The sequence below is a fragment of the Capsicum annuum genome, chromosome 11 (assembly GCF_002878395.1).
Source record: "Capsicum annuum cultivar UCD-10X-F1 chromosome 11, UCD10Xv1.1, whole genome shotgun sequence".
Classification (NCBI taxonomy): domain Eukaryota; kingdom Viridiplantae; phylum Streptophyta; class Magnoliopsida; order Solanales; family Solanaceae; genus Capsicum; species Capsicum annuum.
The window spans coordinates 208,358,569-208,382,590 of NC_061121.1; the positions used below are offsets into that span (position 1 = coordinate 208,358,569).

Consider the following 24,022-nt stretch of genomic DNA (forward strand, 5'->3'; position numbering starts at 1 on the left):
CACTTTGTTCGAGAACTGATCAAACCATTGTTGTTACAATTTTTCCAGCGATTTTCACAAATATAGTTCGAAAATTCACAAACAAATCATATTTATTTATTGATATCTATATTTACAGCGTTGTCTTATCAAACTTTTCTCAAAACATTAGACGATGAACATAAATTTTGGAAGCATCGTTTTTTTGAAATTGATATGAGTTGCAGATTATGAAAAACGTTTTTGAATTTTGAATTATGTTGCTGTAAAATAATGGTTGTAGTTAAAATAGAGTCATTAAATAAAAAGGTATCTGTAAAAGGTTAAGAAATCTGTCAAATTAAATATTTCTTAAATTAAGGAATCGTTTTTTCCATATTAAACTAAAACAGATTGGAGTTAAATTAGGAACAGAATCTTTAATTGTATATGTATTTAACTAGCAACAGTTTAATCAAATACAAAATACATATTGCTATTTTTTGTAATTTTGAAAGGGTTGCTATAAAACTTACAATTAAAACTCTATAGTTGTTATTTCTGAAATTTTCCGAAAAAATAATCTATGTTTTAATTTATATAAACTTATTTGATTAAGCACAAAATTAAAAGAATAAAAAAGATTTTTTTTTATATTTATGTTCTTCAACAAGTCACAAAATTTATGTGACTATAACAATTTATCATTAGGGACAAATTAAAAGTTAAATTAAATTATTTTTAAATTTTAAAAGGGATAATTTGATTTTGAAATTAACTGAAAAAAGAAATAAATTCAAATTAGAATTCAAAAAATATTACTTATGATAAAGTGAAAAAAAAAAATTAAAAAAAATGATGCACTAGTGAAAGGACTTTGGGGTGTCTTTTTTCCTTTTAGATCACATTTTCAAGTCAATTGTGACAGAGGTTAAAAAATATATATCTAGATATAAGTGTCAACACACATTTTAAAACTATTAAAATCATTTAACAATAGCAAATTAACTTGATTTAATAAAAATATTTGATACACATAAATATGTACTGAATTTTTATTTTATTTTGTATCATAGAGTAGAAAAAGAATTCACATATACATAATTGTGGATGAGTTCTGCAATTAACTTTGACAAAGTGAACATCAAATTGCCAAAACTAAAACTTTTTTTCTTTTCTTTGATGGAAGTGAAATAATAGAGCAACCCAACGCACTACAGCTTTTACTAAGCGCGGAGTCCAAAAAAGAATCATACCACAAGGATCTAGCATCCGGCACCTTTGACGGATCTAATAAAATGAAAATAAATATGTTATAAACCAAATGGGAGAGTCCAATCCAAAAGACTAGTTTAATAGGTGAGAGAACTCATTTGGCTTATAATCTCCTTAGCATTTCTCTATTTTTTCAATGTGGGACAATTGGTTCATAATAATTATCTCCGCTTGAGAACCAACGACCTCGTTGGTCACAGCTGAGCCCAGTTGGTCATGGTTGGCACCCTTCTTAGGTCCAGGCCACCACTCCTGACGCACAGGCCACCACTCCGAGTCGTGACTCCATGCGTGGATCGATCCTCGTTGATCACGCCTATGCCCAGTTGATCACGGCTTGCACCCCTCTTGGGTCCAGGCAACCACTACAACTTTCACTAAGCATGAAGTCCAAAAAGGAATCATACCACAAGGGTCTAGCATCCGGCACCTTTGACGGATCTAATAAAATGAAAATAAATATGTTATAAACCAAACGGGAGAGCCCAACCCAAAAGACTAGTCTAATAGGTCGGAGAACTCATTTGGCTTATAATCTCCTTAGCATTTCTCTATTTTTTCAATGTGGGACACAATTGGTTCATAATAATCGTCTCCGCTTGAGAACCAACGACCTTGTTGGTCTCGGCTGGCACCACTCTTGGCTCACAGGCCACCACTCCGAGTCATTACTCCATGCGTGGATCGATCCTCGTTGGTTACGGCTATGCCCAGTTGATCACGGCTGGCGCCCTGTTGGGTCCAGGCCACCACTATTGGCACATAGGCCACCCCTACGAGTCACGCCCCAACGCGCGGCTCCCCACACATGGATTTATCCTCATTGGTGACGGCTGGCACCCTCTTGGGTCCAAGCCACCACTCCTAGAGTGCAGGCCAGCACTCCGAGTCACGGCTCTACAAAAGTAGGACTCTCAATGAAAGCACCTGTGTTATAAACCAAACGGGAGAGCCCAACCCAAAAAAACTAGTCTAATAAGTGGGAGAATCCATTTGACTTATAATCCCCTTAGCATTTCTCTATTTTTCCAATGTGGGACAATTGGTTTATAACAAAATATCCCAGAGAATTTTCAACTCCTTATCCAACTGCAGGAATATTTGTAACAATTTCATTACCACCTGGTTTATCCACAAGGATCCAAACTCTATTACAACAATTATCTGCTATATTTGTAACTTGTTTGTAAATAACAACAGGAGTATCAAAAGGATTGGTCTTTTTGACTTGCGCCACAGCGTCTTTCTCATGTTTCCCTATTGAAAATTCAAAAAAAAAAAAAAAGGTTACAAAATAAGGTGAAAAATTCAAGAATTAATGTTTAAACGCTAAATTGATATATATGAAAAGGACAGACAAAATCAGTTGTCGGATATATACATGTTAATTCGGACCATTCCAATTTAGCTCATAGAGGAAACATCCCATTTCCAGCACATTGATTGCCAATACATTTACAAGATGAACATGGAGGATAAGGATCGAGACTCTGCACTACATAAATTGCACAAAGAAAAAGTATAACATATGATATTTTTTGGAACATTTTGTCTAATTTGTGGTTTGCAAATATGTTGTTCACCTTTTATAATGAAGTTAATTTGCAGAAATTGCAAGAGGATTGGAGAAAAGTTGGTGTATTTGACAACTTTAGTGTTGGTAGATAGTTGCAAATATATAATAGTAATTAATATATATTTACCTGGCGGTTAACCTTGAATTTTTCACTAATCTGAGATTTAAGGTGGTGGGCTACTTAATTTGAATAATTAAGCAATTTTTTTATAGCAATTGTCTAGATGAAATAGAATTTAGTGGGAGTAATTAAACATATTAATTGATGTTTAGTACTATTTGGTCTTGAAAAATTATTAGGGAAATAAGTAATTAATGGTAAGGGTAAAACACGAAAAGTTTAATAATTATTTTTTAGTGACATGTCAAAAGTGACAAGTAAAAGAGAATTTATTTTTAGAAAAGTGAATATTGTACAAGAATATTTTTTTTTAGAGTTAGCAGAATGTTTGGACAATGGACAATGTATGTCAAAGCTCTATTCCTTCTATGCCAATTTTAAATTGTGTGCAAGGAACCTGATAATCTAACAACGAATTCGGTAATGACCCAATTTTGCTGCGTATATTTTGTGCCAAATGTACATATGTTATTCATATAAAATTGAAGTGTATTGATAGTTTATACTTTCACTGTACTGATAAACTGGATGGCAAAAATGTTCACTAACGTAAATTTCTATATCTAATGGTCTAACGCGATTATTAAGAATAGCTATGAAATGGACTGACCCGTCTTTAATGGGATGAAGAACAACCTAAATTCATGTGATAGTTGTTGAAGAACTTGGAATAGGTAGTTCAAACAAAAAATTATACCTCGTGTAAAGTTAAACTATTGTAAATTCTTCTTTTCGCGTAAAGCACGTTCAAGACTCTTAAGAATAATAATAATAAATGAGCGCAAATACTCAAAACATTGAGAGCAATCAAAAATTGAATTTGTGAGCTGAAAGTGTAATCTTACAAAAAGAATGGAACGTGATGGAAGTATCATAATCTGAACTTGGTTCTTCCTAGCGTGACAAATCCAACATTTTTAATATTGCTTGGTACTGAAGATCTCAGCACTATTCACGTAAACAAAGTAACATTACACGTGCAACCAAACAACTATCGCATATGCTTTTTAGTTTGTTTGGTGCTTAAGATAGGCGCTACTTGGTTAGGTTATTCTAAGTCCAAAATCCAGCAAGTGCAAAGGTCTATCAACTTGTAACAATTGACCCAACAGCAACAGGATAGCAAAGTTGAAATTGGAGGACAGATTTAGCTATCATTGTCCTGTTGGACAAAGAAAAGACTATTCATGAGGAAAAAAACATCAATATCAAACTAATTCTATCATCTGAGTATCAGAAAATGACTAATGAATCTAATTAAATCTGGCAAGGTCCACACCAACCCTCGACATTTAACAGCGATTGGGTTGGGTTAAAGAGGAAGGACCAAGAGAATAGGCTAATCAAACCCCATTTGCGGGTATGAATAACATAAGCTCTGTTAATAATATGTCCAACACAATTTATGGTGTTTTGAACAGCAGCTCCAACTGGATGACCATTTGTGCTTTTTGCTTCTACTCTTCCTTCTGCTTTGTAGGACTCCTTGCACCTGTTCGAATACCACTTGTGCACCTTCCAATGAACTTCAAAATCTCATCAATCAATATGACTGGTAATGCAACAGCCAATACTAACAGCCACTCGTTCAGGCTCAGTGGAACGATACCAAATATTTGAGCAAGGAAAGGCACGTAGAGGATCAAGAAGTGCAACCCAAATGAGACCGACATGGCCAAAAGAAGCCATGGGTTGACCCATGGTGGCATTGTCAAAAGGCTTCCATCTTCCGAAAGGGCATTAAGGGAGTTGAACATTTCAATTGCAACCAATACAGACAGGGAAAGGGTCATGGCTTTGACCTTGCCCTCCACGAAGTAATCGCACGGCTTATCAAAACTGATCACGTGTGATCCTGCAGTGAAAGGTGAGGCGGTGAAATTATTCCAGGTTTTGCACTCACCCCAATTAGACAGCTGGGAATAGGTGACAAGACTGTGGCCATCTCCACTTAAATCAATGCCTAGGAAAGAGTCGTGGGTGAACCATATGATAAAAATTCCCACAGTTGCTACACCAACATACAACCCAATAACCTGCTTGATGCATTTAGAAATGATAAGCACGAGGTTTTCATTCTCGCAAACAAAGTAGGAGGTGGAAACAAATGAAAACAAAATAAATAATTAGCGGGCAAACCAGATAGCGAAATAAAATCCATGCACTGATCAATGAATCATCACTTCTCCTTGGTTGTTTCTTCATTATATCCTTGTCTGGTGGATTAAATCCCAATGCTGTAGCAGGGGGTCCATCAGTGACCAGGTTGACCCACAGGAGCTGAACTGGGATAAGACCTTCAGGAATGCCTAGCGCAGCAGTAAGGAAAATAGAAGCGACCTCACCAATGTTTGAGGAGATCATGTACCTATAACAAGGTAAAACGTCAATCTAGGCACTTCATTGATGATGCACCGTCAGTTTTGGTATCATGCCATACACTGACTAAAGATGCTAATTCAGAAAGTTCAAAGAAATAATGTAAGGATTGCATCCTAACAAATTAATATTAACTACATACTCCCTTCTAAAATAAATAAATAAATAAAAACGATAAAACATGGAACCAACAGCTGCCACTAGAAGAAAGTTGTCCAAAAGGGTGGTAGCCAACTTATCCAAGTCAATTAACACAAGGACCCAGTCGCATGCAACTCAATAAGAAGAAGTAAAGCTTAATCCAAGTTCTCCACAACCCATTCAGTAACATATATTCCATTGTTAGAACATCCAAACTGTTTGAATGCATGTCTCAACCCAAAAAGGAATTACAAATGTGCATGTGCGAGCATAAGTAGCAGGTGTTATCTTTCCCTGATAACACCTTTTAGGTACTTCCAGTGATTTTATAAACAACAAGGTCCATGAGACTTGAAGCATAAAACAAGAATTTCTCCGAAGTGAAGTATGAAAAATTGAAAATTACCACATATACAAATTCAGTAATAAAAATTATCTAACTGCAACTAAAACAACTAAATTCCAACATCCAATATAACAACTGATGTCAATATTAGCCAACTCCTCATAGTTTAGATTTAAAGATCCAACCACTTCTGCGTTTGGATCATTTTGCGGCTGATTGTTTAGAAAAACATCTATCTGAAACACATGGCATCACTCATGAAACCAAAACTCCTTGCTTCACTGCTTTTAGCGAAAAAGCTATGGCTTTTCAAGACTGGGCACTTCAAACCATATCACATGAAATCTAATGGACGGAAATTATTATAGAAAAACTCTATAGCAGAATGAGAAATAACTCATAGTTGGATCATGCCAACTTCCAAGAAGAGATTTATTTGAAACATTAAAAAGCAAGAATTGGCATATTTATTTGCGTAATTGTATGACGTATCATACTCAATGAAAAGCTTCCCAATAGAATGATAAACACACTAAAGTAGGTTGTCTTGATTGTGATGATTTGCAGAAAGCAGCAGCCTGGAGATAGCACAAGTCTGAAAGGGTCTATCTGCCTAGTTCAGCAAAGGTCAACTCACTCTTCTACATATAGCTAAATGCAACGCACCATAGTCGAATATATATTGAAAAGCCAAATACTGAACCCAAAATAATAGAAATACAATAACATCTAATCAAGAGTACCATCAATAGAAATATTGCCAACTGAAGGAGATGAGAGAGAATAAACCTGATGAAGGCCTTCATGTTGTTATAAATGGACCTGCCTTCACCAACAGCAGCTACAATTGTACTAAAATTATCATCTGCCAAAACCATGTCAGATGCTTCCTTTGCCACCTGGGAGAAAAATCAGCCATAAGTAACATGACAAAAACTTCAGGGTTTCCATTAGTGAGGATAGAGAACCTAACAGTATCAATACATTAGTGAGGATAGAGAACCTAACAGTATCTATACCTGTATCTAACCACTGGATCCATTTGACCCCAAACCCATTAAAAACTTCAGGAGTTGTGTATTGGAAATGACAAATCAAGTTGTATGAGAATTTGATATAATAAAAGATACTAATGTAGGAAACCGAAGTTAAGTTTCTATTAGTATAAGCATATCAACTGACAGTGAAGTAGCCCAAGAATAAGATGAGCATATACAGTGTAATAAGTTAGCCTCAACATGGGAAACACATCATTATACAATCATCCAGGACCAGAGTTCATGAGATGATTGGTGGGGCAGAGAGAAACTATACTTTATGCCTACCACTGTTAAATGTACTATTATTGTTTGCTGTTAAATACTGCAGGAAATAGATTCTTCCAGATACATGCCTCCAATGACAGTGTTCACAAATTCTAGTACTACTAGGATCATCATTTTTTACCTCAGTTCCAGCGATTCCCATTGCAATTCCAATATCAGCCAATTTTAGAGCAGGTGCATCATTCACTCCATCCCCAGTCATCGCAACCACCTCACCGTCGTCTTTAAGCAATCTAACTATATCTTGTTTATGCCTTGGCTCAGCTCTGGAAAATAGGAGACCTCCACTCTGCCCTATATGTGCTTGGGGGTTTGCAAGCTCCATAAATTCTTTTCCAGTTAAGCTCCTTGAACTGATATCTTCATGGCTTCCAAAGACACCTATCTCACGGCAAATAGCTTCTGCTGTATTCTTGTTATCTCCTGTAATTACCATAACTCGAATGCCGGCTTCTCTGCAATCCTCAATTGCACGTCGTACCTCTTTTCTAGGAGGATCCTGTGACAAGATGATACGCATTCGTTCAATGTCTTGAATTTCCCAATAAAAGAAGGTTTTAGGAATTAGGACCCCAAAAAATAGTCAAGACAAAGCAAGTTAACTAACTTACCCTTATCCCAGCCAAGCCAACAAATATAAGATCACTCTCAATGGAAGGATAATTAGAAGGATTAAGTAGGAGCTCATGAGCTGGATGGTCTTCATCACCATTATAGGTTGCAAAGTCGGGCAGATCCTCCTTGTATGCAAAACCCAGGACACGTAATGCTTTGGATGACATTTCATGAAGGCTTTGCAATATATGATTCCTTGAAGAACGATCCAATTCTACAACAGAACCATTTTGCATCTGCACATAGGAGCTTCTTTCCAACAGATTTTCAACTGCACCCTGAAAATGAAACAACATATCTTAGATAATTAAATCCCAAACAGCACACAAAGCAAATATCCCCAAAAAATCAATAGTGGACAAAAACACGTAGAACTAGCCTATACTAACCATGAACACCCACACACAAACAGCGTGAGTAGGTAAAAAATTGACAAGCTTTTAATCATGTAAAATAAAAGCTAAGAGCACAAGTAGAAACTACACATATCACCCCTAGTTACCACACACAAGAACCTAGTACCTCTCATTAAAAATTACCATGCAGCAATTTAAATTTCCTATAATGATGGCTCCGTGAACACCCTGTGGTAGAGCATGGTTCTAACTTTTTTTAGGAAGGTAGAGCACGGTTCTAGCTTAGAGCACCTTGTCTGCTCCCCCTCTTCTACTTATCAGCATTACTATTATTATTGTTCTATTTGTCCCTCCAATTTGTTTGTCTTACTTTCTTTTTTAGTTCATTTTAGAAAGAATGCCTTCCTTTTTGAGGACTTCAGTTTCAACTTTCCACATGGCATGCTTAAGACCACCAATATTAAAGGACATTTTGATACATTGTATCTTGTCCTTTAACTATTAGGCCGGGGATCTATCGGAAACAGCCCCTCTATCTCACCTCTGAGGTAGTGGTATGGACTGCAATGCGGAAAAAAGCGACAAGGCTCCGCATCACGCATTACGCGAAGCATGAAGCGATGCGAGCGCATCACTGAAGTGAACCAGCGAAGAAGAAGACGTAGTAGTGGTAGTCGCACAGTAAAGAAGAAGAAGTCACAACAACAAGAACAACATACACAGTGTATTCCCACAAGAGTGGGGTCTGGGGAGGGTAAGATGTACGCAGTCCATACCACTACCTCCGAGGAAGTAGAGAGGTTGTTTTCGATAGACCCCCGGCTCAAAGTAGAGAACAGTAAACAAAGGGATGGAAAACATAATAGAAAATCAGGAATAAGAAATAATAAAATAGACATCAGAGAAATATGAAATACGAGACATAAGGGCGACACGGAATAAGAAAATAGGTACTAAGATATAAGACCTAGTGCACCCACCTAGTAATAACCTACACTCCCATAACAAGGACACTATGAACACGGACCTAAGCTTACTAACCCTCTCCAGAGGGCAAGCTACACAACCCACACCCCGCATTAGCCTTCAACCCTTATCCGCGACCTCCACACCTTCCTATCTAGGGTCATGTCCACAGTCAGCTGGAGTTGCTCCATGTCATGTCTAATCACCTCCCTCCAGTATTTCTTCGGCCTACCTCTACCCCTCCTGAAGCCATCCAAAGCAAGCCTCTCACACCTCCGGACTGGGGCATCCGCACTCCTCCTCATCACATGCCCAAACCATCGCAGTCTACCTTCCCGCAACTTGTCTTCCACTGAAACCACTCCACCTTCTCCCGAACAGTCTCATTTCTTACTCTGTCACCTCTAATAAGCCCACACATCCAACGCAACATTCTCATTTCCGCCACATTCAATTCTTGGATGTGCGAGTGCTTGACTGGCCAACACTCCGCACCATACAACATGGCCGGACAAACTGCCAATCTATAGAATTTGCCTTTAAGCTTAAGGGGCACCTTCTTATCACACAACACTCCCAAGGCTAGTCTTTACTTCATCCAACCTGCTCCAATACGTTTAGAGACATCCTCATCAATCTCACCATTCCCCTAAATCGTAAATCCAAGATACTTAAAACTGTCCATCTTACAGACATCCTGGGAGTCCAACCTCACCACTCCCTCGTCCTCCTGTCGCAAGTTACTAAACTTACATTCTAAATACTCAATTTTGGACCTACTCAACCTAAACCCCTTAGACTCAAAGGTTTGCCTCCAAACCTCCAATTTGCCATTCACACCCCCTCGCGTCTCATCAATCAGCACCACATCATCCGCAAATAACATACACCAAGGCACCTCGCCTTGAAGGCTCCGCGTCAACACGTCAATCACCAATGCAAAAAGGAACGGACTAAGAGTCGATCCCTGATGCAACCTGGTCACGATCGAAAACTGCTTTGAGTCTCCTCCCGCCATTCTCACCCGGGTCTTCCCTCCATCGTAAATGTCCTTAATAGCTCTGATGTACGCCACCAGGACCCCTCTCACCTCCAAGCACCTCCAAAAAACCTCCCTCAGGACTTTATCATACGTCTTTTATAGGTCGATGAACACCATGTGTAAATCCTCAGTGGACGTCAAAGTTAACCTCAGAAAACTGCAACAATGGTAGTCATCGCAGTAGCCTTTTTAAAAAAAAATTAAAATTAACCCTAAATATAAAATCAATATGAAGCAACTCTTTTTTAAATTTAAAATTGACCTTAAAAATAAAATCAACATGATGCGCTCGCATCAGCCACACGCAGTGAGAGGAGCTCGCATCGCTTCGCATCATCATGTTATGCGACTATACGAGCGCATTCCTGAACACTATGCGTACACTTACCCTCTCCGGACCCCACTTGGTGGGAATATACAGGGTATGTTGTTGTACTTATCTTTAATTTCAGAGCATAAGATTCAAAAATCTTCTTCACTTTCAAACTGTGAGAAGTCAAAACCATACAAACAAATTGAAACGGAATAAGTATTATCTTGTTCTTAAATTGTATTACTATTGTTGTTCATTTACTTGACTTATCTTTCCTATTTTGTTGTCAAGTGTTTTCTTTTCCACGGAGTTTCCACTATAGCTTTTACTTGTATATATTTGTCAAACCTGTTTTGGAAACAGTCTTCTTGAGCCGAGGACCTACTGGAGACATCTCCACCACAGAAGCTAGGGTAAGCGTAAGCCCCACTCTCCCCAAACCCCATTGTTGTAGGTGTTGTCAATGGCTCTCCCCAAACCCCATTGTTGTACGTGTTGTCAATGGCTCTGTGAACAGCTATATAGCTACATCGGGTCCATAATTGAGCTAATGAAGATCCAATACTTCACCCAATACACATCAAACCAAGATTAGCAACTTTTGACAACTATGGACCTAGATCAGGACGACACTAACCACACTAACCACAGGAAAGTTGTGGTGCTAAAATTGCTATTTGATAATGTACATCCTCGGCATACAGGGTGTTACTATGAGAATCCTCTGAAGAGAAAAATCACACATATCCAAAGTAGCAGTTCCATCCATTTGCATAGTAAAAGTCAATTCTAATGCTATAAAGAGAAAGTCCAAAGGAAACACCAAATGTAAGTGCCACAAAAATATAAATTGCAACAACAGAAGCATCCATATTAGTATTTGCATAGAACCAAAACTATACATGCCGTTGATGCATTGAGCTTCAAAAGCGTCAATAACAATTAAAAGGTGTAGGAAACACAATATGAATTAGAGAATCCAAGAAAATAAAGAGCACACCTTCACAAGCAATGACTTTCTTCCAGATGTAGAAGTAGTAATGACACCCATGGATTTCCTATCACGGTCAAATTCAAGAGTACCAATACGCTTTTCAATTTTGTTCCATGTGTAAGAGCAACCTACATTCAGCTAACTGAAGTTAGAAAATGTTGCAGTGTAAACGAAGACCATAACCATAATAGAACAGCAACCACAACTCACGGAGGCCATCTTTGTCACTTGAAGAGGAAATGGAATTGACGCCATCAGGAAGTCCCATTTTCTCGACCAGAACCTTATATCACATCAAGAAACTCTAAATAAGTCACCAGAAAGCTTTAAGAAAGCGAATACAAAAAGTTTTTAGTGCATATAACTGTATTTTTGAAAAAAAAAAAAGCACATCAGGGATAATTTACTTAATTCATTCTTATGTTTGTGTCAGGCAGGGAGGGGTGGTGGCCAGCAGAAACAAATTATAGATAAATATTAAACAATGTCGATGTCAGAAATTAAATTCCACCGATAAATCACGAATCCACATTCCAAACAATGATAAACCATATCTAACAAAATAAAGCTTAGGAGTAACTGAATACTAGTCTAGCATAATACACTCACATAGTGGATAGAGAGCAGAGATATGAATCTGGAAAGATAAAGAGAAGCAATCCAATTCAAATATAAACAGTACCTTTAGTGCTGCTTCAGTGGGCAGTCCACTGGCAACATAGTGCTGACCAGATTTTTCAACTCCAGAATCATTGCAGACAGCCGCAATTTTCGCTATCATTTCGAGGTTAGCGTCCATACGACCCGTTGACCAATCTTGTATCTTTCCATCAAAGGGATCATAGGTGGTCCCTTCAACAATGAAGGATCGCAATGTGTTAGGCTTGGCACCCATAGCAACAAGCTTGGACACAGCCATCTGATTAGTGGTCAATGTTCCTGTTTTGTCCGAGCAAATAACAGTTGTACAACCAAGAGTTTCTACACTAGGCAATTTACGAACAAGCGCATTCTTAGCAGCCATCTTGCGTGTGCCAAGTGCCAAACAAGTTGTAATAACTGCAGGCAGACCTTCTGGAATCGCAGCAACTGCCAATGCCACTGCAATTTCAAAATAATAAGTGCACTTCTCGAACGAAAACTTGAAATTCCTAGGCCACCCATCAACAAACTCCCAAGTGAGGAAGTATTTCACGTTAATCAGCCACACCAACACGCAGATGACACCAATTATGGCAGTTAAAGCTTCTCCAAACTCATTTAGCTTTTTCTTCAACGGGGTATCTTCCTCTTGTTGTGATGCTTCATGAATCTGTGAGTGCACCTGCCCAATTTCGGTATCCATCCCTATTTCAGTAACCAAACAAATACAATTTCCATTCACCACAGTCGTTCCAGCAAATACCATACATTTCTTCCCTTGAATATCAACATCTTCCGGTACAGCTTTAGTGGTCTTGCTAACTGCCTCACTCTCACCCGTCAACGATCCCTGTTCAAGCCTCAGAGTCGAACTGATCAAACTCAAAACCCTCATATCAGCTGGTACTTTATCTCCGACTTTCAACTCAACAATATCCCCCGGTACAAGCTCTTTAGCAGGCAAACTAGAAAACCTTTTCCCATCCCTAATCACACATGCAGTCTCTGACTGAATTTCCTTCAAAGCCTCCAAAGCCTTTTCGGCATTACTCTCTTGCCAAACACCAACCGCAGCATTAACAATTAAGATCAAGAAAATCACTAAAGGCTCAACGAAAGCCGTGATCTCCTTTTGACCACCTTTTTCTCCATCTAACCAAGCCAAAATAAATGAAACCACCGCAGCACCAAGCAAAATCCTAACTAACGTATCGTTAAACTGATCTAAAATCAACCTTAAAATCGATTGCCCTTCGTGCTTCTCCAATTCATTAAAACCGTAGATCTGCCTCCTTTTAACAACCTCATCCTCACTCAATCCACAATTCCTATTCACCTCGAATTTCTCCTCACATTCCTTCACGTCTTTCGACCACGCCGGGAAAACTTCCTTATCTGATACACTCTTACCACCTAAATTCTCCCTTTTACCATAATCTTCACCTCCTTTTCCCATTTATAACCTCCAGAATCGACAAAATCTAATAAATATCCAACCAAATTTCCTCAAAATGAAAAAATACTCCTGAAATTCAATCAAAATCAAAAATCAAAACGAAGTCTCACGATCAACGATTAAAAAACGAAGATCTAGAACAATCGGAAGTACGATAGAAGCTTCTAGAAGATCTACGTACAAATTACGTAATCAAAATAGATGCCGGAGATTGCTTACCGGAGGAGTGGAGATTCGCCGCCGTAGACGTCGCCGCCACCGGAGAAGAAGATGAAAGAGCGAGAGTTGTTATAGTACAAGGGAACTTTGGATAGCTATTGTGCGTCTCTGTCTCGGGAAACTGTAGAGTGAGAGAATCGAAAAATAAGAGATCTCTGCCTCTTTGCTTTATACTATAATACTACATACAACCAAAACAAAAATGATAAGAAATATTTATTGATAAATAATCAATTTTAATATCAAAAATATATTTTCAGTTTACTTCATTTTTCAAGCATATTAAGAAAATACATATATATATATATATATATATATATATATATATATTCATATTTTACTTTTAACATTGAATATCCATAAAAACATTATCTCTATTTCTATTCAAATGGCGCGAGATATAATAGGCTTTGATTTCTAGCGAGCTCGAAAAAATTTTTAGGAGGTAATAGTAAAATATACGGATGCTTTATTCTCACTCTATCAATCTACTATGTAAATTAATTGGATATGCAATTATTGTAACGTTAATTACTTGTTTCTTAAAAGTATTTTTCAAAATATAAGATTAATTTTAATTAATATAAATATTATAATAAATATTTATACTAGTTATTATTTTTAAAAAAATAAATAATATCTAAAGTGAATAACTAAAAGTGAACAGGCTAAATAATAAAATAAGGATAATAATAATAATAATAATAATAATAGGGAGAAGGTGAAAAAGTGGAGCGGCTTCTCCGTAGTTTCTTGCTTTTAATGGACTCTATATTATTTTATTCTTTATTCAATTTTTTTTCAGCTTTTGCTGTTTCTTGAAAAATTGTCTAGAAAGCTCTATGGTTCAATAAATTGACTGTTCTACCCTTTTCTATAGGTAGTTATTTACAGAAAAAAAATAAAAGAATCAACGCTTGTTCGAAGCAAAAATACAAAATAAAGAAAGTCAATGAATTTAGAAATGATAGTGAATATTATCTCTTTTTTAACTTTTCAAAAAATGATATTAAATAAATGCAACATTAAAAACTATAAAGGAAATATCAAAAGATAAAAGTGAGGACAATATAAATATTGAAAACAACTAAATTAAATGAAACAAGAGTAATAAAGTCGAAAATAAGATAATGTTAACTTGCAAGTTGCAATAGAGGAACGTAGATACTTCAAACTAAATTCATACGATATATTTATACTTAAAATTTTAATAACATTTTATGCCCGGCCGCTCGACGACGGAGGCAATCCACCTGGTACGGAGGTTGGTGGAGCAGTATAGGGAGAGGAAGAAGGATCTGCACATGGTGTTCATCGACCTGGAAAAGGAGTACGACAAAGTCCCCAGGGAAGTGCTTTGGAGATGCTTGGAGGTGAGTGGAGTACCGCAGGCATATATCAGAGTAATTAAGGATATGTATGAGGGAGCGAAAACCCAGGTGAGGACGGCGGGAGGAGACTCAGAGCATTTCACTGTCCTGACAGGATTGCATCAAGGATCTACTCTTAGTCCCTTTTTGTTTGCGTTAGTAATGGAGGTGTTGACGCGGCGTATCCAAGGGGAGGTGCCGTGGTGTATGCTTTTTGCAGACGATGTAGTCTTGATAGATGAGACTCGAGGGGGTGTGAATGACAAATTAGAGTTGTGGAGGCAAACCCTGGAGTCTAAAGGGTTCAGGGTGAGCAGAACCAAGACAGAGTATGTGGAATGTAAGTTTAATGACGTGAGGCGGGAGAATGAGGTAGTAGTGAGGCTAGAAGCACAGGAGGTTGGGAAGAGGGATAAGTTCAAGTATCTCGGGTCCGTGATCCAGAGTAGCGGTGAGATTGACGAGGATGTCTCGCACCGTATTGGGGCGGGATGGATGAAGTGGAAACTCGCATCGGGGGTGCTGTGTGATAAGAAGGTGCCGCCCAAGCTTAAAGGCAAATTCTATAGGGTGGTAGTCCGTCCGGCCTTGCTGTATGGAGCGGAGTGTTGGCCAGTTAAGAAATCCCACATTCAAAGAATGAAGGTGGCAGAAATGCGGATGTTGCGCTGGATGTGTGGACTGACCCGAGGGGATAGAGTTCGGAATGAGACTATCCGGGAGAAGGTGTGACTTCAGTGGAGTGTAAGATGCGGGAAGCACGATTGAGATGGTTCGGACACGTGAAGAGGAGGGGCATGGATGCCCCGGTCCGTAGGTGTGAGAGGCTAGCGTTGGATGGTTTTAGACGGGGTAGGGGTAGACCGAAGAAGTACTGGGGTGAGGTGATTAGGCGGGACATGGAACAGTTACAGCTCACCGAGGACATGACCCTAGATAGGAAGGTCTGGAAGATGCGAATTACGGCAGAGGATTAGGGCCAGTTCGGGTCGCTAGTGTAGGGAACTAATTGGTGGGGGTGTATTCCTGTTATGATTCCGTATTCAATGTTCCGTGCTCCGTGTTCCATGTTTATTACGAATATGTGTGCTTTCCTCTGCTTTATATTCCTGCATTCATACTTTACTCTGTTTTATATTCCTTATGGGTGCCGTATCTATGTTATGTCATCTGTTTCTGTGCTGTACTATGTGTTTGTGTGATACCTCGTTACTTGAGCCGGGGGTCTTTCGGAAACAGCCTTTCTACCTCATCAGAGGTAGAGGTATGGACTGCGTACATCTTACCCCCCCAGACCCCACTAAGTGGGAATACACTGGGTTTGTTGTTGTTGTTGTTGTTGAAAATTTTAATAACATTAAATATCAAAACTTGAACTATTTATATAATTTAATATTAGAGATGAAATAAATTTCCATGATAGCGTGATACACAGTATCCAGCCAAACATTTAATGTGGCGAACTTTATCAACATTTATAATAATCTCAACAAATTATTTGGCTGGTTGCTTATAATCTTGCCTTTTGAATTTCCTTCAGATAAAAGGAAAATAATGATTAATCATCGCTTTTCAAGTGCAAGGGCTATTTTCGTCATTACAGCACCAGGTAGGTGGGGCATTATCAAAATTTTTTTTTTTTTCTATTATATAGAAGAGTGGTTCTCTTTCAATTACCAAAAAACCCAATTACTTTCACATAATTACATATTATACTCCAATATATAATAATTTTATTATTTTATCATAATAATTTAAATATTTAATATATTTTATTAATTTATATTAATTAACTATAACTATATATTGAAAGTACAATTTATTTATTTATTTAATTGTCTATCGTGTTCAAAATTAATTTGTTGCCACAAATCACAATAATTAATAATTTAAAATATTTAAAACACATATAGAAATTTTATTGATTCTTACCAAAAAATTCTTCTACTCCCACTTAATTACATATCATGCTCCAATATATTATAATTCCATTGTTTCATAATAATGATTTAAATATTTAATATATTCTATTAATTTATATTAGTTAACTATAACTACATATTGGAAGTAAAAAAATTTTATTTATTTAATTGACTATCATGTTCAAAACTAATTTATTACCATAAATCACAATAATTAATAACTTAAAATATTTAAAAGACATATAAAAATTTTATTGACTCTCATTATTTTAGCAATGCCACATAAATTGAGATAAAAAAAAAAGTACTGCAAATCATAATAATTAACAACTTAAAATAATTAAAAGATATATAAAAATTTTAGTTGACTCTCAAAATTGTATCGAAGCCACATAAATTGGGACACAAGGAGTAATGTATTATTTGATAATTATGTAAAAACTACTATAAATCACAATAATTAACAAGTTAAAATACTTTTTTTAAAATAGATAAAAGTTCTATTCAACTTTCAAAATTTTATTGGTACAGCATAAATTATGACAAAATAAAAAATTATCTTAATTAATTGCAACAAAATATTTAAAGTAAATCAATTTTATTATTTTAATTGACTTTTATATTAAAAATAATTTTTTATTTATTTATTTATTTATTTTAGTAAATTTAAATTTCAAAATTACTTTTTCCTTATATAGAAATACTAATATTTAAACTTAACTTTAAATTTTAAAATTAAAAAATTAATGAATTTAATTTAATAAAATAACATTCTAATGAATATTTTCTTAGAATTTGTGTTGGGTCAATATGTATCAGTTAAAAAGAAATAAAAAAATATATAGTAAAATTTTATTATTGTGAAAGATAAATATAATGCACTATCCAATAATGTTTAATAATATCATATTTTGCATATGCAAATATAGCATCTCGTATTTAATTAATATACTATTCCGGTGAATTATCGATGATTACTTTTGGATATGATAAAATTATATTAATTTTTATAGTAATAACATAATTAATCACTCTTAATTAATTATTATGAGTCATCTAGGCATTAAGAAAATAAATAATATTTAATTAAAAATAAAATAGACATAAAATACAAAATTAACTCTTAATATTTTAAATTAAATTTTCGTCTTTCGAACGATGATTTTACTATATCACTCCTTATTATAAGTTATTTATGTATTAAAAAAATTAGAATAACAAAATGATATGTCAACATAAAATATTTGATTGACTATCAAAATTATATTAGTGTCACATAAATTGGGACGGGACAGAAGAAGATATAAAGCAACATATATTATTTGAAAATGAAATAAAAAGTACTTTAAATAACAATAATTAACAAAAATAAATTAAAAATTGATTGATTTCTACTTCAGTTGCTTCAGTCGTGATTTTACTATATCACCTCTAATTAATTATTATGGTCATTTAAGTATTGTGCCACATAAGTTGAGATAGAAAAATATTATAAATCACAATGATAAAAAATTTAAATTATTTAAAAAACATAATTGGTTGTCGTCTACACAAAATTCTGGACAAAGAAAGTAGCATATATTATTCAAAAATTTCATAAAAAGTATTATAAATTACAATTGTTAACAACGTAAAATATCTAAAAACAATTTAATATGTTATATATTTCAAAAAAAAATTACATGAAAAATACTTGAAATCACAATAATTAACAACTTAAAAATTTTAAAAGATATAAAATATTTGGTCGACTCTTGAAATTATATTAGTGTCACTGAAATTGGAATAGAAGAAAAGTATTATAAATCACAATAATTAAAAATTTAAATTATTTTTAAAATATAATTGACTATCAATGCCACAATAATTTGGATAAGAAAAGTAACGTATATTAATTTGAAAATTAGATTAAAAATATTATAAATTAAAATAGTTAACAACTTAAATCATCTAAATACATATTAAAATAACATATATTGAACTCATGCTAGATTCCTGATGAATCCTAGAAAATATATATAATTTTTTTATTTAAAAAGTTCATTAAAATTTATTAAAATTGAAAAATAAATAAATATCTTAATATTGGGTCCGTGCTGACATAAGTTATGCTCTTCTAGTTAGCCCATAAATGCTTTAACCCGTTATGAAATCGCTTTAGAAGGGGGTAGTTTAGCCATCATCAATTCAACCAATAAGAATTCGCCACGTAATGAACAGATGGAAATCTGCTATGCTAACGCATTTATGCTGACGTGGAAACCTCCTATTGGATGCACTTAACTGGAAGGATTGTGTAATAGACAGTGGATCAACTACTCCATGTTTAAGTTAATTAATCCTTTTTAAAATTAACTAATCTAAGTTAATTACTATATTTAATGAAAAGGGTAATTTCCAGGTGCTTACCTTGTGCTAAAGAAAAGGGGCTTAGAATAATACAAAGAGTGATGACTAGGGATGCCTAGGGATACAGCATATTCCTTCTTTGTGGACATACTTTTACTAATTGTATTTTATATTATTGTACTATTTTATTTTATTTTGAATCTATGGCAGGTCTCCTTTGTTTTAGGAGTTTATATTTATTTATTATTAATTAAGATGGGAGAAATAAAATTATTGTTAGATTTGTAACAGTTGGCCGAATTAGTTGAGCTGGTGACCTCTTAAATCAGGGTCTATCGGAAACAACTTCTCTACTTCTCTTGAGCTAGTGGAATGGTCTGTGTACACTCTACCCTTCCCAAACCAAATTAAGTGGGAATACACTGGGTATATTGTTGTTATTGTTGGTGGTGGTGATGACTTCTGAAATGAGGCTTTTCAGATTTAAAATTCTCTGCATGAGTTCTCAGCCGAACTCATCGCACGAAACCCGCCAAATGCGATTTAAATGGCATAAAGTTTGTGAGCTACTATTATATTAAAGCGAGATTTACCTAATTTGACTCGAGAAATAACAATTATAAATTCCTTAAATTCCTTATCGACAATATATTTTTATTTCATTTAAATTTCGATTGGGAGTAGTTATATGGACTATTGTTGGTAATTTGTTAGGGAAAAGACATTGTTTTTACCCCAAACTATAGTTGAAAAGTCGAATCCACACCTAAACTATATAAGTAACCTATTACATACCTTAACTATAAAAAGATGATATTTTTTACACCCTGTCAGGCATTACACCACTTGCATGTGGTGTGGTATTTTACATACGCTACTAAGTCAACGTCACGTCAGCTTAATCCGAAAAAATAATAAATTTATTATTTTCATAATTTTTTTTTTAAATTTATTTTTTTCGCTTCTTCTTCAATGTCTAAAACTTCCATTCTTGTCAATGTCCAAAATCTCCATTACCTCCATTACACCATATTCACTACCATAAACTTTATCCCACCAACAAAATTATCATAACAATTAATTTCTTCTAACATTGTTCTTCATCCGTAACCCATCGTCTTTTCTTACAAAAAAAATAAAAAAATTCTCAGCCATAATGGTCATTATTGTTTCAAGAAATGATCACTCGATTGTTGGCCTCTGTGTTTTAAATGGTAATGACCAATACATTTTCGTACTTTTTCTATTTGTTTTTCAGCTATAATTTTTAAAAAAAACTAATATGGTAGCAAGCTCCATTTTTGGATGGATGAATAATTAACAGACAGAGAGGAGAAAGTTGACGATGAATCCGACTTTTTCGACGAGAATTCACCTGAAAATATCTTTTCTACAAAATTTTATTTATATTTTTATAAAATTTGATTTTGCCCGTTTAAACATCAAATACAATTTAATTTAGTTCATTGTGAAATTGACACTAATTCGATGAAGGTGGAGGATGAATTGTGTTATTTGGGGATGGGGTTGGAATTTGGAGGTGGGGTGATGAAGAAACTGTGTTGGTTGGGATGGGGGTGATGAAGAAGAAGATAGTTTGGGGTTGGGTTTGGAGTTTTGGGGTGGGGGTGATGAAGAAGATGATGATTTAGGGGTGGGGGTGATGAAGAAAATAATTGTTTGGGGGTAGGGGTAGGGAGATGGATGCTGGGGGTTGGGGGAGGAGTATTTTAATTTTTTTAATTTTTTTTTGCATTAATTTTTTAATTTAAACTCGTTATTTTTTATTTAAATAATTATGTATTTTTCACGTCAGATCTAGGGAGTAAAAAACATCACTTTTTTATAGTTAAGGTGTGTAATAGGTCACTTATATAGTTTAGGTGTGGATTCAACTTTTCAACTTTTGTTATTTAATAGGCTGGACGCGCCTAAAATAAGTGTAACATACACGCCTTAGAATGGGGGGCGCGGGGAGGTAATAATATCACTTTTATATAGTTAAGGTGTGTAATAGGTCACTTATATAGTTTAGGTGTGGGTTCGACTTTTCTTGTATAGTATGGGGTGAAAATAATGTCTTTTCCCAAATTTGTTGGGTTCTGATAAGGGTACGATCATGATCGGGATCCAATGCGTCAAGACTCGAGCTCGGGGGGCTACCCATCCTAGGAACAAGTTTGAAGTGTAGAGAACAAGTCCTACAAGCTCCAAAACTGTTCACTGTTCATCCGCGTTCACTGTTCATCCGCCCTTTGCAAGGGTTTTTTAGTCATTTGTAATAAGTTAACCTAGGTATAAATAGAACCTCATTAGGTCATTTTTTTGGGGGGGGGGGGTTGAAGAATATATTTTGTAGCCTCTTTGAGAGTCTTTAGCAAGGTGGAATTCTTGTGTTGATCATTTGCTTAGAAACGGAGATTGCTTAAGAATTCTGGTTCCCTTGAGGTCACGTAAGAGATAGGTTTAGGTTTTGTGTGATATTAAAGGTCCAAAAGTGGAATAAGCTTTTGGGTTGTTAATATTATACCATCCCTTACTCTATCTATCTATCTTTACTTTCTTATAATCGTTTGTCTATATCTAGTGCAATCCGTTTGTGTTCTTGTCTTGTAACCGTGTGTTGTTGTTATTACATCTTGTTCATCAAGTGTTGTTGCTGTTTTAGTGTGTTTTACTCTTGATATCACTTCCCTTCTTGTTCTTCTTGCGAATCCGAGAGAGGTCATCAAAAGGGTCCATAGTTCTTGAACTAGTGGACTGATTTTGGTTTTTGTGTTGTTGTGTTCTTGGGGAGTTTGGTATCATTTGGTATCAGAACAAGGATGGTTGTGTTTCTACACTACCAATCTTGGGTTCTCTTGGACGAAAAAAAAAAGCTGAAAACTGAAAAAATTCCAGAAAAGTGCAAATCTGTCCATTTTGTGTTCTTGACCAAAAATTGTGTTGTTGTTATCTTGGCCAAGATTTGTTTGTTGTGTGTCTAGAACTTGTAGTCTTTTGTTTGTTTAGAGTGTTTCTAGTGTTGGTTTCTTTCTCATCAACACTAAAAAGTGTTCAAATCTAAGATTGAACTTGAACTTGTTGAAATTGTTGATGTAAACAAGGTGTGGCCGAGTTGGATATTGTTGTTACCTAAACCTTGGCCGATTTGATTGTCTTGTTGTAGTGGAGTTGGAAACTGAAATTGTTGTTGTTCTTGGAGTTGTTGTTGTGTTCTTAAGGTTCTTCACCCTTTCATCATCTTGTTAATCCTTAAAGTGCAAACTAGATCTAAAAAGGTGAAAGACAAACTTGTAGTAGTTGATAGTGAAAGACTTATCCCTATCACTTCAAAGACTTTTCATCTACTTTTCCTTGATTTAAGGACCTTGTTTCAAGGAGAAAGTTCAAAGAAGTCAAGTTTTGCTTTTGAAATTTGAACAAAAAGGCTCCAAGACCAGTTTTCCCTCCATTAACCAAATCCACCAATTCCAAATTGTATATTGATCAAGATTTGAAATTGGGAAATAAAATTTTGATAAAACTCGAGGCCAATAGTGGAATTCCACGTCACTAAAGTACTGTTCACGCAATATTTTTGAGTTCAAATTTTAGATTTCTTAGTTTCATTTTATTGTTTCCTAGTTTCGTTTGTTTGCTCGACACTAATTGATAACCTAGTAATCCCCTACTAGCTTGTAAGTTAGTTTTGTGTATGTTCTTCGTGTTAACATTGTTTGTTGTGTGCTTTTCTCATTTTTGAGTCGTAGTATCTTTTTTGGTTCAAGTTCGTACATTACTTATTTGAGTCATTTCAAACAAGAATCTACTCCGACCTCGAGCCACAATTGGGACCAAGTAACCTCATTGGAGTATAAGCGAATCATCAACACTTGTAAGGCTAATAGAGTGAAAAATCTAAAGTGTAAAAGTAAGGGATCGTGGAATATTTTGAGATTCATTGTGGACTGTTTTGTGATGAATTGTGGACTGATTTTTGCTAATCTTTAATGTGTTTGTTGTTTTCGTGTTTTTTGCTTAGTAGCTCTTGATGGGTACAATGGCGAATGAAGCTGAAATGCCTAGTTGGGTTAAATCCATCATGGCAAAGCTTGATGTCATAGACAGAATGAAAGAAAGATTGGAAGGGACAGAAGGCTCTCTGTGCAAGAAGTTGGATAACTTGATGGAGCATCCAAGCCTTCCTAATCAAATTTCTGTGAGTGGCTATGCTCCACATGAGCTACAAGGTAATCAAAATAACTTTTGCACTATAGTGAATGAGGATAATAGCCAACTAAGTGTGAATGATAGTTTGTCTTTAAGTGAGCCGAATGTTCCTTCATTTTGTGATGATAATGTACAACTTGAGATTGTGGATACACTAGTTGATTCACCTAGTGTTGAAGCCATTGTGGAAAGTGGTAGTTCATTGTCTTATGGAAGTCATGAAGACCAACTTGTGTGTGAAAATGATGATGTTGAACATATTGGCCGAATGACTAAGGATGACCCTCTAGTTGTTTTTGTTATTGACCATGATAGTATAGAGGGGATGTTTGATCATTATTGTAGTAGTATTGGGGTAAGAAAGTGTATTTCCAACTGGTGCCCATGGACACTCTACCCATTTGATTTCGGTGATAATTTGAAGTGTGGTGATGAGGATGTCTTT

The 24,022-nt window shown here is 35.5% G+C and overlaps 1 protein-coding gene across 1 annotated transcript; it reads right to left on the bottom strand.

Moving 5' to 3' along the window:
- Positions 1-4,050: 4,050 nt before the first annotated feature.
- Positions 4,051-13,975, bottom strand: LOC107847413 (calcium-transporting ATPase 4, endoplasmic reticulum-type). The gene is made up of 9 exons (XM_016691634.2): positions 13,725-13,975; positions 12,090-13,574; positions 11,618-11,690; positions 11,414-11,535; positions 7,733-8,014; positions 7,243-7,620; positions 6,586-6,695; positions 5,070-5,298; positions 4,051-4,966 (listed from the first exon to the last, which is right to left on the bottom strand). The coding sequence occupies exons 2-9, from the start codon at positions 13,503-13,505 to the stop codon at positions 4,388-4,390; spliced, it is 3,189 nt and encodes a 1,062-aa protein (XP_016547120.2). The 5' UTR covers positions 13,506-13,574; positions 13,725-13,975; the 3' UTR covers positions 4,051-4,387.
- Positions 13,976-24,022: the final 10,047 nt, after the last annotated feature.